The sequence below is a fragment of the Geospiza fortis genome, unplaced genomic scaffold (assembly GCF_000277835.1).
Source record: "Geospiza fortis unplaced genomic scaffold, GeoFor_1.0 scaffold217, whole genome shotgun sequence".
Classification (NCBI taxonomy): Eukaryota; Metazoa; Chordata; class Aves; order Passeriformes; family Thraupidae; genus Geospiza; species Geospiza fortis.
The window spans coordinates 2519860-2538627 of NW_005054392.1; the positions used below are offsets into that span (position 1 = coordinate 2519860).

Genomic DNA, 18768 nt, shown 5'->3' on the forward strand with positions numbered 1-18768 from the left:
CGGTCTGAGAGCCGGGAGGGTACAAGTTTAGTGTGGGTTTTAATTTTCCAACCTGGTTTGTAAATTGTTCCCCTCTGTCAGCTTATAATAATTTGTTATAATTTTTATTTGGTATTTTTAGATGATGGCGTGTCAGAAGCAGTTGGTGAGGAATCAAGACGGCTTACCACAGAACAGCTTTATACAATAGTTGCAGCAGCTTCTATAAATTTCAGTTCAATGATGTGCTACTCAATCCTGGGACCCTTTTTCCCTTCAGAGGTAAACACACAGTTTAGCTACTCTCTACATTACTTTTTTGCATGTTGAAACTTTTAGAAATATCTTGACCTCCATGGGACATTTATGGCTGGCTTTGAGCTCTGAGTTAAGACTTTTCAGTTGTGGGAATTCAGTGATGGCATGATGCTGGTATAGCTGCAGTGCATAAAATGGTGACCTGGATCTTGTCCATGGATTAATCTTCCCTATAACTGCAGAGGAGACAGCAAACTAATGAGATGAGATAGAAGTCAAAGTGGATTCTTGGAGAAGTGAAATAATTTTTTGCTCAGTGTTGCATAGTAGTTTTGTAGAGCTGAGATTAAACTCTGCCAATGTCCTGACTTGCATTTCTGTACCCTAGCTTCTCAATGACTTTTTATTTATAGCTTCCTCTGTTAACTCATTCTGGGCCATCATTAACTGTGCTAACTTCCTGACCTAGGAAGGGGGAAAAAAAGAAAATCTCTGCTTATGTTGAATGAATACAACAAAGAAAAAGATGGTCATGGTGCCTTTGCGGCAGAAGTCCATTTCTCTAATGACTAAATTGTTACCAAGTATTTACAAAAAGAAATATTCTTTTTGTCTCAAGTATTTATAAAGAAATATTCTTTTTCTCTAAATATGCTTGTGTACTGCTGGTGCCCAAGTGAGTGTATTTGGCCAGCTAAATAAGTAAAAAATTGTCTAGTGCTTGTTATGGGGTGGCCTGTCACAGTGAAGATAACAGATCTCTCCATTTATTACCCTCTCACTGTGCAAGGGATCAAAGTTTTGTAGCTAGTGCCCTTGCACACCAGTTGAAGCTACCTTTATATAGTCCAGATGCCCGTTCAGCAAATAACACACTTTCATTCACTGACAAATTAACATTGCTTTTCCCTTGATGACATATTAGAAGTGCATGTCTTTTAATTGTGTTTTTACCTAATGAGCCCTTACTGCCTTTGAGAAAAGAAATTGCTTTCTAACTGCATTAATACACAATTAAATAGATTTAAATATACAAGGCATGAATGTTGTTCACCTCAAGAATTTGACTGAGTCTTTACATGATTGTGATCTTTTTTGCAGGCAGAAAAAAAAGGTGCCAGTAACACAATTGTTGGCCTGATTTTTGGATGTTTTGCTTTGGTCAATTTCTTGACTTCTTTAATATTGGGAAATTATGTAAGTATAATTGGAGCTGTAACTTTTTTCTGTGGTGACACAGGTTGGTACATGAAGGCAGTTCTGCAAGGCTGAGAAAAGAGACGTCTTTTCAGTAGCACTACTGCAATTTTCTGTCTGCAGTAACTGGAGTCTGACCAGTCAGTCTGAGTGTGATCTAAGTCTTGTCAGTACTTTTCTGTTGTTCCTGAGAGTAGCATAGGGCAACAGACATGTAACTGTTTTGTTTCTCTAGTTAACTTTGTTTTAGAGTAATTGGATCAATTCTGCTTCCTATGACCTCCTTTCTCCTACCCCCCCTTCTTCTTTGTGGCACTTATATATTCTGTTTGCCTTTGGCGACATTAAGGTGTTTTGTTTTTGTTTTGTTTCTTTCTTTAGTTAGCTGCACCTCTTCTTCTTTTCTGGTATGTTGTCTTTTTTTTTTTAACATTTGCTCCTTGTTATGATTTTCTGCTGCTTAACTCAGTTTAAATTTCATTCTATATTAATATGAGATAAATGTCTCAAGTTCTTGTAACTTGAGCTTTCCCACAGATTCAGGATTTTTCTCGTGTTGAAGAAATCACAAATAAGGTATATAAATGTTTGTTTATGTGCTGCAGCACTGCTGTCTATGCAGTGTTTGCTAGGGCTGCTCAGGATCATTCCCTAAGCTGGGGCTGCTGCAGAGCAGCAGTTCAAAATCCTCTCTGTCTTTGACCAGGCAGCCTCTTTGTTGACCCTGTGCTGAGTGCTTTTCTCTGGTGCTGAGGTGGCTCATAAAGTGTCACATAAGTGCCATTACTAAGTCCAAGTCTTGGTGCCTGTGGTGGTATTCAGCTATGGCACAAGCCTCACCAAGTACTTTACAGGGGAGAGAGTGAATGTGCCATCCTCACTGCAGACAGCTGAAGTGCACATCAATAGACCTGGACAGTGCAGCAATCAGAGATCCCGAGGGTTTCAGTGAGACTCAGCAAAATATGGGCTTTAATAATAATGGCTGAAAGGCAGGGACTTTGTTCAGGCCTGAACAAAAAAAGGGCCTGAAACACTACTGTCCTTAGGGGAAGTTGCAGTCTGGAATTAGAAGCTCGGCTGTACTTTGTTGCAGGATCGAGTTTGCTTTATGGTATGCCTCCTGTCATCCTTCACTCTGGTGAGAGAGTCTGAAATGAAGAAAGATGGGGTCCTTCTCTGGTGGTGAATGGGGAGGCCTGAAAGTACCATACTTCCCATGCCGAAGCTTTGTGCTGTTAAGGATTGTCATAAATTTGCTTAAAAATCAGCTTGCATTGACTCTCAGTAGCCAGATACGTGATGGGTATTGCTGGCCTTGCCTCAGTCAGTGATAGTGCTGCAGGGAGGTTTGGAAACAAACTTTCGGCTTGTTTATAATGAGGAACGCTGCTGTAACCTGCTGCTCTGCAGAAGCTCCAGCATGCTGCTGTGAAATAGTTAACTGCAGCATTGTCTTACATTTCTAAAATTGGTTTAAGTCACTTAACCTTCAGAGTATTTTTAGGTTCGTTATTGAATGAAGGCACACCAGCAGAAGCAATGTTTCCCAATCTTTTAGTTACAGGTGCTATAAAGTTCCCATAATTTTTTGATTTCTCAACAGTAACTTATATTGGAAATTTTTAATCTTTCCTTGAAATACTAACATGTAAAAATGGTATTTAATTTACAGCTTTCACAAATTGGAGCAAAATTCATGTTTGTGTCAGGGATGTTTGTTTCAGGATGTGTGACCATTCTGTTTGGGTAAGTAATTTCTGTTGCTTGGTTTTGTTGCATTTATCTTCTGATCATTTTCATCCATATGAAAAGATGGACACAAAATTAGAAACTCTTGGGCATCTTAGGTCGTCTAACTTCTTGCATCCTTAATTTTTGTTACCTCTTGTAAAGCAGAATGAACACTTCTCCCTTTCAGTAGGTTTCAGTCTGTTTACTACTTTGAAATTAGAGGAGGTGGGTTCTGTCTATTTAAGTAGTAGTTCACAGACAGTGAGAAGCCTGACAAAGGTGCAGCAATAAGAAAACTATTTCTGCATAATGTTTTAATTATTCTTTCCTTAAAAATATTTGGCTTAAATGGGAAGCTTTGCTGTCAGGTGGAGATGCTAAGTCACTAATTTTAGCAAAATAAATGTTTTATTATCAATGAAGGAATCTCTTATTAGTTAATTCTAACACATTGCATCAGACTTCTTGCACAGGTGCTTGGAAAAGCTATGGAATGCAGCAAAGGTGGCATTTGAGTTTTTCACAGGTTACGGTTTTCATGCTCTATTCACTGCCAAGTAAAGGGGAAAAGGAGAAAGCTGCCAGAAATAGTTTGGTAGAGTTTGAATAATTTCACTGATGTGGTTCAAAGATAAGTGGTAATAGAAAGCATTGAGTGTCTTGTAACTGTGTCTTTTAATGAGCAAGAAATTATGCTCTAGGGCCTTTAGTAGATTGCTTCTTCCATCCTGAGAGAGATCTAATTTACTGTTGGGATTTTTCTTTTCCAGAATGCTCGACAAGGTGCCAAGTGGACCAATGTTCATCAGTTTTTGCTTTTTAGTAAGAGCAATGGATGCAATAAGCTTTGCAGCAGCAATTACAGCGTCATTCTCAATCCTTGCAAAGGCATTTCCCACTAATATAGCTACTGTCCTGGTAAGTTCAGAAAGCAGCGTTACAGCTGAGTTCCAGCAGTAAGACAAATTGCCAGTGGGCAGCCTAAAATCAGGAGAAAATTTGTTGTCTCGTATGCAGGCTTATTTGAAATCATCATGTAATGTTTTGTTTGTAATCTAGAATCACAATCCTGTTACAAGTTCAGACCTTAGCATAACTCTGGTTAGATATAAATTAAGCAGTATATATTAGTTGCTTGTGCTTTGAAGACAGCTGACCATTAGTGGCAGTAGTTATCTCTTCAGTGAAAATCAAGACAAAATACTAATAAAATACTAGTACAGCTTTTAGTGACTACTTCTGCCTGGATAGTAAGGATCCTATATGAATTGATTAAAAAATGGTAAATTAATTCAAATGGTGTTGATTTAAATGACTGAAAGATGCAAAACGGAAACAATTTTGGTTTAATTTTTCTAATCTGTTGATAAAAGTTATGTATGAAAAGATAAGAGCTAGAATTTCTTGAAATCTGGAGAGCAGTATTTCTGATCATGAACAATTCATTTCAAACAGAGATATTACCCTTTTTCAGTTGGAGTTTTAAAGTGTTAAAGAAAAGTTTTGTGTTTAATAAATACTGTTTTCTCTGTCTATTCTTCAATACATTCTGGTTTTTAGTTCAAATATATTCTGTCAGAAATAACTGAGTTAAATATTAGTGAGCAAATGTTGAGAACTTATTTAAGAACATTAAATAAAATTAGAAAAATTTCTGCTTTTATTAATATTTTTGTTAAGCTGTTTAGTTACGTCTATAAATATATATCTGTAAGAATATGTCTATAACTCAAAAGAAACCTACTAAGTTGTATCAGCAGTGATTAGCTGACCTTTTCATTGGAGCAATTTATATATTGTAATCATGTTTTGGATTTATTCAGTCAATAAGTTTAAGGTTTCCTGTTTGCAAATTTTAAAACATAATTTAAATAGGTGAGTGAAGTAATGTTGACTTAAAGGGACTTAATTACCCTTTTTATAATCAGAATTAAAAAGAAAAGAAATTCTGTTATGACAGCACAGTAACTATAATGCATGGCTGAAAATGATATGTAGTGGCGAAGGTAATCTCAAGACCAGAATCAGAAATGCTACACAGCTGTGGCTTGGTACCTACCTTTGTTTAAAATCTAGAAAGGGTGCTATAAAAAGACAGATGACTTCTAAATGTTTGTCTTTTTACCATATTGTGTACTCTAGTGTCTTGCTCTGCGTGAGAATAAAACCTCTTCATGTTTATTCATGTAGATTTAGTATCCTTAAATGGGCATGATGGAGAGTTCTTGTTACTGTGAGCTCTGAGGCAGGAAGCAGAAGAAAGAGCTGTTTGTTTGAGCAAGGTGCATCCTAGGGTAAAATTGAGGCCTGAAGGAATGGATGAGGCTTTTTTAGCCTTGCTCTCTATTGTCCTCCTTGACAGTGCTAGATGCTGAAAAGCACCTTTCATCTCCTTGCCATTTTGGTACAAGTTTTCAGCCTTCCTTTTACTTGTTGGGTACCCTAGAGGGTATATGGGGAAGTTATTAAATATAGGCACATTAGCCTTGTTGGAGTGGGAAGTTGAGCATTTGTCAACGTGATCCCTCTGTGGACTTCAGAACATAAGCAATCTCACTTCTCTTACAGTATCAGGTTTATCTTATCCTCTGATCTGTACTACTGCAATGTCTCAGCTTCCCCCCCATGCCCTCCCCATTTCATTAACTTAGAAGGGCTAAATGATGTACAGCCCCAAATAATGTAAATTATTTGAACCAAAGTCTCACAAATCAAATGTTTTTTATGGGTGGTGAGCAACAAAAGTGAAAGCATCATCTGGATGCAGTGATATTAATGGTCATGCCTAGTTATTTTCTTTGTTAGGAAGGAAAAAGGTTGCAACCCTAGACTGACCTGGGATAATGAACTTGGCTTTTGCTGACTGTTTTCAGGACATTTGACTACTCTGATTTGTATCAGTAAAACTAAAGATGAGGATTATTCCCTGGAGTTATCTTTCTGGGTTCTGGAATTTATCAAAACTTTTATCTGTAAGCAGTTATTACCACCAGCTCTTCCTGGTGGTCTAAGCATTCATTAACCAAGTGTTGAGGCAAATGTTGACAGTGGTGACTATGACATTGTAGCACAAGATGTATCTGTATTACTGTCCTTTTACAAATTAGCATTTTATAAAACATACCAGATTAATAAATTATATCCAAAACAATCTGAGTTGTCCCCATTGCAGTTTCATTATTTTTTCCTATCCCTAGGGAGTGAGTCCAAACAGTTGTTTTATGGAGAGAAAGCTTTAACTTGGCACATATACTTCATCCCATGAGATAATGACCCATCTGAGTAGGTGTGTTTAGATCCTTTCCCTCAGGCTGGTGTGTAATGGCAGGTGGGAGAGGCGATCCCTTCAGCCTGAGGTGTCCTGTGGATGCTTTCTGCTACTGGAGCATTTGCCTTATATCAAGACTGATATCTGTTAGGTGACAGCAGAGTTGTGAATGCTGTACAGGAACCAGTACAGGTGGTTCGCTGTAGAGAAGCAAAAGAGGTCGTGGCTGTCACACACATAACTGTGGAATTCCTTTTGCTGTCCCACCCTGTGAAGGTCACTACTAGCTCTTGTCTTGGCAATACATTGTCTTATTTTTCACTACCCTGGATATGTTGTACTGCTCCTCAGGCACATGGCTTGCTTTGTATTGTTGCATTGTATTTTCTCAACATACTGACTTCATTTCTGCTTGCTTTTTCATGCTTTAGGGCAGCCTTGAGATTTTTTCAGGACTTGGACTGGTGCTGGGCCCACCTTTGGGTGGCTTTTTGTATCAATCATTTGGTTATGAGGTCCCTTTCATCACACTGGGATGCATAGTGCTGGCCTTGGTGCCTGTGAATATGTGCATATTGCCAAGATATGGTAAGCATCCTTCTGCCTGCTTCCTTCACTCACCTTAACTTCTCATGTACTTAAGTGTCTTTAAAAAAGTGTTGGCTTCTGGAGTCTGATCCAAGTCAGAGGGCAAAACTCCACTTGAATTAGCTTATCATCTTGATAAGGCTCATGTTTAATGCTAACCTAAATTCATGAGATGGCCCGGAGTTAACACAAATTCTCATGCCAATGTCTGCAAACAGTAGGAACTTTGTGTGGAAGTGAACTGATATATTTTTGTTTTCTTTTGTCTTAGATTTAGGGCTTGTAAAGGATCAGCTGTGTCTGCTTCCTATAGGTTTGTCATTGCAGCTAGTTGAAAAAAAGCTGGAGACAGATTTTGCCTAAAACAGGAGAACTCAGCACGTTTCAGGAGTTAACTGTGGAGAGGAAAACTAATTATAGGGAGAAAAAAAAGTGTTTATTTGTACTGAACAGTGCAGGATCTGATAAACATGAAAGAATGTTAAAGTTAATAAAGGAGGGGTTTAATGAAGTGTTGGAGGTCATATAAATTTATTAAATTTTAGATGATCCTGCTTGGACAGAAAACTAGCTTAAGTCCTCATGCAAGACTATAATTGTAAGGTTACAGTTCTGTTATTCTTTTCTACAGAAGAAGAAGCTAGTAACTTTGAAATGCTTCTTTAATTTTTTTTTATCCTTTAATATGAAAACCATGGAGAATAACTTCAAGTATATTGGCTTTTAGAAAAAACTTAAAATGATTAACCATGTGTTGCTACTGCTGACTTTCCCCCCTGACCTCCCCAAGCTCTGAAATTGTCATGATATTGCTGCCAGTTTGGAAGTATGTTACATAAATGTTAGTTCTGAGCTGATGCATGCTAATGCTTGAACTTTCAGTTCTTTGTATACTTTGAGACCACATTCAGGTATTATAGGAGAAACACCATCAGGAAGAGGGCCTGACTTAAAATTCCCACATAACCATGACATCTGAAAAAAGTTTCTTGGAGTACAAATTGAACATGTTGGAGTTCAATTAGTTGTTTAAAAACTTGGATAGATCTCAATTGATAAATAGCAATCTTACTCTCAAAGCATGTTTCTTTTATTAGATATGAATTGTTCATATATGTGTTCAAGTATCAAGCTGAGACATAACCTTGAAGATTTCATTGTATAACCGCTAGCAGAGAAGCAAATACTTTCTTCACATAATTGGAGTAATACATGCTTTAGTTCTTTTCAAGTAGGGGATTTTCAGTGTTGGAATCTAAATTGTATGCTTTTCTTCTTCATCTATTGAATTTTAGTTTTTACTATAAAAATAGTATAGCATGTAATAATCAACTATTGACTTTCATCTGTTGTGCAACAGGAGTAAGAAGACTAAAAATGGCAAATACTTTTTCTTTTCTAAAGCAAGAAGATCAATCATGAGCTTATGCTGCTGAAAATAATGCAGTTTCCCCCCCTCTTCTATTGAAACAGATTCAACTCCTAGGAAGGAATCATTTTGGAAGCTCATTCTTCTGCCAAAAGTCCTAATACTTTGTCTCACTATATTTTCTCTAAGTGCATGCTTGGGTTTTTTTGATCCCACAATATCTCTATTTATCTTAAAGAAGGTAAGTCCTGCTAAACGTGCAGTGAAGTCTTGACTTAATAAATATTGAGTAACTGGCTCTAAATGTAAATATCCTAAACAAAATTGAGCTTCATCCAATTAACACTGCTTTAGTTAACTGTTAGTTGTATGAATTCCAAATAACTTGATTTACACAGTACTGATTTACACAGTCAATACCTATTGCACCATCTCTTCCTGCTGGGTCTTGGTAACTTTGAGAATGAGAACTGTAAGGTCTTTCAAAATGGGCTTTCTCCACTTAAATGTCTTTCAGCTGCAAAGTACTCTCTCTGAATAGGGCATAGAAACTGCTTTCGTAAAAAAGGCATTTTTTCTTCCTTCCTGAAATCAAATTCTTGAAAGCTGCTGCAGCCACTGGCAATGTTACCTCTCTTGATGTGAACCCCTTTAAGATTCTGTTCCTAGATAAAATTAAGCAATGGTCTTTGAGTGCTTTATTTATAAATTGTTTTTCCAAGGGGTAATGTTTCACAGATGGCTGTGCTACTTTCTGTCGGCCTAATCTGTACTTGGAGTACTTGTTCAGGGTGGTGGGGACTTGATGCTAAGTTCTTTGATCAGTGGAGATGTGAATGTACATCTTCCATCTCCCAGGAGGGATTTGAAATTATCTCACTGTAGATTCTGTGTGTTTCTATGGCTCTTCTGCTTTCCCTCTGCTCTGTGCTCACAGATACTTGCTGTGAAAGGGCTGTGGCCCTCTTGGCAGGTATTCTAACTGCTAAATTAGAGTTATTATCATGTATTTGCATATGACAAGGAAATTGTGAATATTTATATAGTCTATACCATATGAAACATCTTGGAATACCTTCTAACTCTTAGTTAAGGCACTTATTTGAGAAACTAAGGTGCTTTTGATTCATTACATATTTTGTTTCAATGCAGAAATATGTGTCTGGATTAGGAAAATGTGGGCCTCAGGGTGTCAGCAAAAACTTCTTATTCCTTCCCATAAAAATCATACTTTGGTTGGAAAGTTGGAGTTGAGTTTTATGGCACTGCTTACTTTTAAGATGTGCTGATTAACAATGGATGAATACAGTACTTATTTTTTCTTATGCAAATAAAACTAAAGATTTGAGAGGTAGAGACTGAATCCATTGAAATTGCAGTATATGAAGTGTCTTCTTTCAAGTGATTGTAATGTTGGAATCCAGTGTGCTTGTGTAGGGGACATAGCATAATGTTTCCTCCTGACATTATTTAGCCTTTATATGAGTACAGTTGTGTCAGGTGTCTCTACCACTCCACCATGCTTAAAAAGTATTGGTGAAAGCAATGAAACTGAAGCTCTGTGGATGATTTCAAATACATGAAAAACCTCTGTAGGGTATCAGTAAAATACTTAAGTTGCACATTTCAGTATTTTGACTTAATATATAATTCTTAGATTGTCCTTAATGAATGTAGCATATATGGTTTGTCTTAGTTTTTGTTTTATTGATCTTCCTTTCCATAGTTCACGCTGCCAGCAGGTTATGTGGGCTTGGTGTTCCTTGGTTTGGCACTCTCGTACTCCCTGTCTTCTCCCCTCCTGGGACTTGTAAGCGACAAACTGCCGGTGAGTCCTACCCTGCCGTGTGTGCAGCGTGACTAAAGCACTCCATGCATTTGCTTAGAGGTGGCGAACAGTGGATGAAACAAAGGATCTAGGCCTGGTCTTGTAAAGGTCTCTTTTGCAAGATCTAGGGTAATTTAAGAATGTCCAAGTCAGTAAAGGAAATTGGACAAGGAGCTGAAGTGTGCTGAGCTTTTCTAGTGGACTAAGCACAATCTTTTTCAAAGCAATATGGAATAGAGAGTAGGAAAATATGTCCCAGTTATCCATGCTTTTAACCACATCTAATTCTATTAGCTTTTGAGAAATGGAGTAATGATGTTCTGGTTAGCTGTATTGACTTTATTTCATAAAAAGTGTAATATTCAAATTAGATCAGCACAGTGGGCTGCCTATCCTTTAGCCTCGTCCTTTAGCTCTTAACAGCACCATAGAAAGAGACTTTGACAGTGGTACACCTAAAACTGCCTTTTTGACAGCCAGTGCTAATTGATCAAGGAAACCTACACTTTGAATACTATGCCTGAAGGACAGTGACAATATTCTGATGCTTTTTTCCTGACACAAACTAGTTTGTGTCAGGAAAATTCTGAGAATTACACAGAATCATAGAATGGCCTGGGTTGGAAGGAACTTAAAGATCATCATAAAATGATACTGGGTGTTTCTTATATTAAAGAAGACTAAGACCTAAAATACTTCACTAATCGAGAAGAATCATTGCTCAGTATCCTGAAATCTCTGTACTAAGCCACTGCTGCCAGTGGATTGCATCTGGAGTGAGGGAACAAGAATTTGTTGTTTTTTGATGTACATGACAAATTCCCAATTTTAAATTGCATAGCTTTTCCTTTTCTTACACAGTACATCAGGAAGTGGCTGCTGATATTTGGAGACTTAATGACAGCAGTGTGCCTTTTCATGCTAGGACCTGCTCCTGTACTGCACATTGAAAGGTACTGCCTCTACCCGAACCTGTCCCATTATGTGATGTTTTCAACTATAGTCGTGTATGTCCATAAGTCTGTAATTAGCAGCTCTGACCATGAAACAGATTTGATTTTTAACTTCCACTTTGGACCATGAAATGTGGTTGTTTTTCGATATTGTAGCATGAGACTGAAGCTGTGAAATCATCTGACAACTGAGATTTTAGCTTCATAAAATAGATCCTTTTCTTTTGCTTTTTAGTGTTACTTTGTTCATGATAATGTATATGGTAGGAAGAATGTTGCTTTTTATTTTCCTTCCCTCACAGTTTTGTGGCATTTCCTGTTCAGCAAAACAAAGTTCTCGTTTTCTCTTATTTTCCAAATTTTTCTGTTTCATCAATGTTTTTAAACTGTAGGGTTTATTTGCATGGCTGTGCAGCAGTACTGATTTTACTTCTCTCTGTATATAGCCTGCTGAGAAAAGTGACAGGTTATAGCTTTGTTTTCACTAGCAAAGACAATGTTTGTTGTACTTGAATGCTGTAATGTCATATTTCTCAAGTTAATTCACAGCAAAACACTGCTACATTAACAAAACAACTACACAATCCTTTTGTCCTAGGTTAGATGCTGTGTTAAAGTAATAGACTTGTTAATGCATAGAACTCCTCCTAGGTTGCTAATTTTTAAATATCAAAAATTTTCAAAATCCTTCACTTCTGCAACAAACCAAGTCTGGTGCTTGCACACAGGCTCAGTTAACCTCATCTGTATAACTCTTCCCTATATGCATGTCATAAAATGAACTGCATTTGATAAGAAAATATATAATTTGAGCACAAGCTTTTCATATTCTTTTACAAAGTCTTTTTTCTAAAGTATAGAACTGGATTTTTCAAGTATTAGTATTGGCTTCAAGACACATAGTTTGCTGATCAGTCAGGGAGAGCTGATACAACAGCCTTCAGTGAAATGGAGTCCTTACTGAAAAGAGTCTTCAGGAGCTAACTTCTTGTAAATGCCTCTCTTTCAGTCAGCTGTGGATGTTTGTGCTAGTGCTGGTTTTGATTGGCTTTTCCCTTGGCATGAGTGCTATCCCAGTGTTTCCAGAGATCCTGCAATGTGCATAGTAAGTAACTGAGTCCAACACTTCTTTCATGTTACTGACACTAGGAATCTGCAACTGTCTTTCAGGGGTGAATATGAAGTGTGGCTTTTTTCCCCCTTTTTGAGGCAAAGGCAGATAGTAACACTTAAATGTTTCCACTACTCTATTGTCTTAGTTTTTTCTGACTGAGCACCCCAGTCATTATCCTCCCAATATAACTTTGTGAATGCATACTTCAGTAATGACCTAGAAGGGCCTTGATTTACTTTTATTAGTATGTTCCTTTTGGAACAAGTCTTTGCTTCTAAAAAGCCACCTGTCACAGTTTCACACTTGCCATATGAAACATGGGGAATTGGTGTGATGGTGTGATCTTAACTTGGGAGAAAACAGATGAAGAATGGCACTGCAATCCATCAGAGGGGCAGTAAAGAAGAAAGTACTGGGTAAACAGGAATTCTACTGTACACTTCTGCTTGTTGACTATTTATGTGGTGTGCAAATTAAAAGGAGGGGGGAAAAGTCTATAGGGAGTCTACTTGTGTCTCAGTCTACAAACTGAGACATAGTATGTATTGTACTACTCCAACTGGTCTGTCTTTCTGCAGTGAGAATGGATTTGAAGAAGGTCTGAGTCTTCTGGGACTGGTGTCTGGGCTCTTCAATGCCATGTGGTCCCTTGGGTAAGTGTACCCCTTTTTATAAGCTGTTCCACACTACTGCTGTTGTCATCTTATTGCAGAGGTTCCATACTGTTGTCTCTTTATCACAAAAGTTTCATACCTTCTTGGTGTTTCTCATGGGCAACTCCTCTGAGCACTGCCTCTTTCTTCTTCCCAAAATAGCCAACTGACTCCAGTTCCCTTCTCAACCAGCCACCCCACTCTTTTATAGCACTCTTCTTCTCATTGGTTACAGCTGTGGCCTGTTAAAGTCAGGCCTGTTCCTAATCTTTGCTAATTGGCCCAGCTGCAACTCCATAGGGGTAAGATTACTTTCTACACTATCTTTATTTTCTTACATTCTATCCCCCTACATACTGCCACATGGAAACCTGGCTGTCGCTGTGTTGATCTTGGTTCAAAAGTTTCTTGCTTGACAGGTGTCTGGTAGGCCTGTTAAAGCTTTTTACCCCCAAAAAAGGTAAAACTTTTGTTTTGACAATGCTCTGAACTTGTCTTTCTTGAAACGTATTGCTCTGCATATCAAAAAACTGCAGTGATTAAAGTGGATGTTTGCTTGCACTTTTGTGTGGTCATTTTTCCTTTCACTAAAATATCTAATGCTCAATACAGAGAGATGTGGACTTTAATTTTTTACAAAACTAAGTCCACCCAGGTGGAGTGAGTTAGATGTCTGCTCCTGACTAATTCTGTTTTCCTTTTTCCATTTTCCTGGGACAGCTTAAGGTAGAATCTTCTTTTTAAGCCACAAAAATTCTTTAAGATCTATGCTTGTATAGCTTAGCAGAGTGTGTCTGTAACTCTATATAGTCAGGGTCATCATCCCAGAAATAAGTGAAAGGTGCTACTGGCTGAGTGGCTCTTCAGAGCTGTCACTCAGTGGGAAGTGACAGAATGCCCCTATTGGTAGTCATTTACAGGATATTTTTATCTGTCCTTGTAATCCTCTGTGTCTGCAGGTGTGTTTCAGTGGCACAAATTTGCACCATTTGCAAGATCTAGCTGTCTAGCAGTCCTGTTTATTTGGTATAGGGTTTAGTACAGACACAGGTTTATGCTGCTATCAAGCCTGGTTTTATAATGTAACTTGCTTCCAGGAAGTCTCTCTAGTTTTACATAGTTTTTTCCTTTTCTGTCGTGAGAGACCATATAATGTAAGACCTTTCTAAAGAGACAGCAGCTGCATAACCTTTATAACCTGCATTTTTAGACAGGCATAAAGGTGCAGGGCAGTTAAACACAGCTGAACCTTGCAGTGACCATGTCTGTCACATTGTGCCTCCCCACCTGCTTATATTTATCACACCTTTGTCTTGAAGTTTAGAAACTTTTTGTTTTGAGGGATGCGACGTTGAATTTCTCTTATGATAGAATTGATCAGCATAGATGTTTTCTTAGAGCATGTTCCTTAATTGGGTCTCTCTACTGAAAAAGACTGCATTCAGCTTTCTGGGTGTGGATCCTATTTCCAGATGAGGAGGTAACTAGATTTACTGGGGCCTTGGCAAACAACAAATACATACTTATTGTGCATTTTAGGAAAGTTAGGTCTGTGGAAGAAAATCTCTTTGTTGTCAAAGGTAAGAGTCTTTGAAGAAAGGCCACAAAACCCAATAAAACAGTTCTCTGAGAATATGGTATGTTACCCTTTATGTTTGGGATGCCAATACCTGATTTTGATTTGTTGCAGGGCATTTGTAGGTCCAATTCTGGGAGGATTTCTAAATGAAGAACTAGGTTTTGAATGGGCTGCAGCCATCCAAGGAGGATGGCCACTGTTAAGTGTAAGTAATTACACATTTTTTAATATCTTTTGCAGTTATGAGCTATTGTATAAGTTTGTTATAATTACTACAATTGTAACTGGCTGTTTCTTCAAAGGGTCTTGCAACTGGAATATTTTATATCATTGAGGCAACAAGGAAAAGGTATGCTGAGATATTTATTCTTTATTCTGCTTGCAATCATATAAAGCAAACCTTTGAAATCTGTGCTTGCATTTTTTCCTCACTACCAACCTAATAATGAATGATAAGATGAGCAATAAAAACATTGCTTAAATAATTTGTCTGTATGGTTTCCTAAATCCCTACTGACCTAAACTGACACCTAAACCAGGCTATGTCTATTCTATACAAGCAGCAAGACCGTGGCATTAATGAGCAAAGCCTTCTGATGGTTCCTCCATCAGAAAGGTGTCTGTGAGCTGGAAATGTTTGGATGGTCACATGCAGAGAGCAGTGGTCAATGGCTCAATGTCCAGACACAGACTAGTGACGAGTCGTGTCCCTCAGGGGTCTGCCTTGGGACCAGTACTGTTTAGTATCCTCACCAACAACTAAAAGAAGGTAGATTCAGACGAGATATGAGGAAAAAATTTTTACAATGAGGGTAATGAAACACTGGACCAGGTTGCCCAGAGAGGTAGTGGATGTCTCATCCATGGAAACATTCAGGCCCAGGGTGGGCATGGCTCTGAGCAACCTGGTCTAGTTTAAGATGTTTCTACTCATGGCAGGGTATCTGACCTTTAAAGGTCCCTTTCAGTCTGATCCACTGTATGATCACGGGAATGAACAGTGCATGGTTCTGTGCAGTAGTAAGGAACCCAGTGATCCATGTAGTTCTTTGCATGTAATGTGCTTCTTTGCATATTATGTTGATATCATGTAGAAGTATCTAGAGAATATAAAAGCTGTGTTATCTCTTCTGTTCTTTTCCTTATGCGAACAGTTCCAGTTCCGGCCTGCAAAATCCTCCTGGTGATAATGAAGAAAGGACTCATCTAATGGGCAATGAAACATAGCCAGGCATACTTTCAATTCTCTGTTTGCTGTTGTGGCTTAACCTAGTATTGAGGTGACTGGCCTTAACAGTGCTTCATTATTCTGGAGCTGGGACATGATCCCTTAGTGAACAACCAGTTGTGGTTTAATTGTAGAGGCATTACTGTTTTGAAACACTAAACACTGACTGCCTTTCTTTTGGAAGTTCTCCTAAATGATGAGTAACACTCAGCTGTCAGCCTATTTAATTGTGTTCCATGTACAGTGCACCACTGTATATGAAAAGATGTGTTCTCAAATGTCTGGTTTCCACGCTTGTGTGTGCTGTGCATTATTCTTGGGTAAAGCTACTGTTTTGCTACCATGATTTTCTGTACTTTTTTTAAAGCAAATTCAATATCTTGTAAAAACAGAATTTGAAATTATAAAGGACCAAGCACAATATTGTTTTCAATAAAGCAACTTTTTCCCTAAGTTTTGTACATTTTCTTAGACAACAAGAGTCTAAGATACTTCTTGTCTACCAGCACTTGTGTTATCTTGTGAGTGCCTGAAAATGAGATGCAAAAATAATGAAAATTTGCCGTATCTACACAATAAAAACTGATCTTCAGTCCTTGAAGAGGGAAGACTTGGCATCTGGTATATACATTTATATACATACACAAAAGATAAATGCATGTTTGTATTATATGTGAAGACTCAGCTTGGTGATTGTGAGATTTATTTTACTAATAAATGCTAGCTAGAATGTTTGTACTTACTGCTTCTGCAACAGCAAATCTCTAAGGACTCTAGGGCTGCTCTGGAGAAGAAAACCCAACATTTCCTCACCTCTTCCAGATGCTCAGCTAAAGATATTCAAGGGGAACTGAGACAAGGACACTCCTGACAAACTCACACTAGACTTCTTGACCTTGGTTGTGGCAAAAGTCTTTTAATTTATCATGGAGCCCATAACTGGCTTCTAGAAGGGCTTCTCTGTCGTGGCTCTTTTACCATAAATAAGAAAAGTGGTCTGTCCTAGCAACCTCCAGTCGGTTTCTTCTGTGAATAGTTCCTGGATTTTACATAAGAAATACTTCTTTCTCTGCCACAGCTCTTTTGGCCTAGAAAGAAAACTGCTGTGGTAGCCAAATGAGCTGTAAAACTTCAGGGTACCAAAGGGCAGACTTCCCCATGGAACATCTTGTTAATAGCTTCCTTTCCATTTTGTATCAGAAATTAGACTATACTGAAATCAGGAATGTACACCTCAGCTTACTAGGAAATGCTGACCATGCTAGTGCTGATGATAAGCCAAGTGAGAAGGAGCTAAGAGGACTAGAGTTGGATGCAAGATATTGTCTAATATATTATTTTCTTAATCTTTTTTTTTTCTTTTCCATGAGCAGTGCAACCTTTTTGTGACAGAGAAACCATTTAATTACCTCAAGGATCCAGGATTTGTGACTTTCAATACATCCTTTGGCTACTTTGGTATTTTCACTTGTGCAAACATACTCTACCATGACCTAGCTGTGGTCTTGGCAAGCAGATTTCAGATTGACACCATTCTGTTCCTAACTGCTTGGGTGAACACCCTTCCACTGTTGTCAGCCATCAGTTTCACTCAGCGTGGGCCTTGGGAATGGAGGTCAACTTCCTTTCAGCAAAAACACACAACTCCACTTTAGATATGACAGGTGATGTGACAGTGCTCTGATTGATCCTCGTTCTCATGGGCAACATTTGTATCTGTGTAGTGCAGCTGACCTGAGCAGAAATTCCCATCAGCTTTAAGCATGCATACATATGTCAACAGGCCAAAGACATGAGAACTTGTGAAGTTCTTGATATAAAGGAAATAAAAATGTGCTATGCAAGAACTTGGAAATTCTTAATTTGACTACAGCACCTGTAGTCTTTGTTAAATAATAAGTCCTGGAAGTTTATGAGTGTTATTTTCATCTTCTGACCCTGGTGTTTTATTGGTATTTTGGCCATGTAAAGACCCAAACTTCATTTTCTCCACTAGATGGAACCCTAACTCTGAGAAATGTTCTTGTGAGTTCTGAAAATAGTAGTTCTGGGCTGGAGACTTTGTGTCACATTTTCTTTGTAGGCTTTGTTTTCACTGTATATTTTTGCTGAGCAGATGCTAGAAGTCAAGCACCATTGTGTGTGCATGTGTTTGCAGAATTGAGAGTTCGACGTAAGGGGACATTCTTGTGATTTGTCAGACATTAGCAGTCAAAAAGCCACTACAAAAGCAACTTAGTTGTTACCAGAGTCCTCTGTACTCTGCCTTGAGTTCAAGGCAGCTTTATTTCTGCCTGATTTTCCTGGTTGTATTCAAACAGTAAGTCCACCTTGCCAATTCTCTTTTGCTCTGTTCCCCTAAATCTTCTAGAACCAGATCACCCTCAAAACAGAAATGTAGTTTTTCTCAGCCTTCCTGCTCCAGTCTCAATTGGAGCTCTTTTGACTAGATCAACATTACTGAATGTATGATTTTTTGTTTGCCATACAATAGTACTGCTTTGATGATGCTCCTGCTTATTTTGCTTTTTCATAACCAGGTGCTGGCTGATGGACGTCTGATAAATCTGAATACTACATCAAAGCCAGTTTTGAGTGTAACACTCTTTGGGAGGTGGTATGAAAAGGACCCTCCATCCACGGATCAAGCTTCAGCATGATTTCACTGCAGATCCTTCAAGCTTTCATCTGCTTGTTTCTGTAATGCTAATTAGTCACAAATAATGGTAATTAATAGTAATATTCATAATTAAAATGACATTCTATTTTTCTAGTTGCCTTATCTAATGGCATAGTTACTACACTTTGAGTTATTGACTTGATTTTTAAGCAAAAATCAATACATTGCTGGAATGTTGTGGATGAATTTTTATATGGTAGATTTGGTTGGCATAGGCTTGGCCTGTGAACAATAGAAACACTGGGAACAATAGAAAATTAATTCCTCTGAATTTACTAGTGTACGATTCAGTGGGTTGTGCCCCAATAAAAAACAGTTTTTAATTATTTGAAATTTTTGT

General features: G+C 38.0%; 1 protein-coding gene across 1 annotated transcript; it reads left to right on the forward strand.

The window, feature by feature from the left end:
• The first annotated feature begins 14 nt into the window (after positions 1 to 14).
• On the forward strand, positions 15 to 16478 carry SLC18B1 (solute carrier family 18 member B1). Its single transcript, XM_031060821.1, has 14 exons — positions 15 to 32; positions 122 to 261; positions 1339 to 1434; positions 3110 to 3183; positions 3939 to 4086; positions 6868 to 7024; positions 8498 to 8634; positions 10120 to 10221; positions 11083 to 11174; positions 12184 to 12279; positions 12867 to 12941; positions 14632 to 14725; positions 14823 to 14869; positions 15675 to 16478. Exons 2-14 carry the CDS (start codon positions 220 to 222, stop codon positions 15745 to 15747), a joined length of 1233 nt encoding a protein of 410 aa, XP_030916681.1. The 5' UTR covers positions 15 to 32; positions 122 to 219; the 3' UTR covers positions 15748 to 16478.
• Positions 16479 to 18768: the final 2290 nt, after the last annotated feature.

Bases quoted from the DNA above. Each gene is read 5' to 3' on its own strand.
- SLC18B1 (XM_031060821.1), top strand. From the start codon at position 220: ATGATGTGCTACTCAATCCTGGGACCCTTTTTCCCTTCAGAG. The intron at 262-1,338 runs GTAAACACACAG...TCTTTTTTGCAG, and splicing joins GACCCTTTTTCCCTTCAGAG to GCAGAAAAAAAAGGTGCCAG. The intron at 8,635-10,119 runs GTAAGTCCTGCT...TCCTTTCCATAG, and splicing joins CTCTATTTATCTTAAAGAAG to TTCACGCTGCCAGCAGGTTA.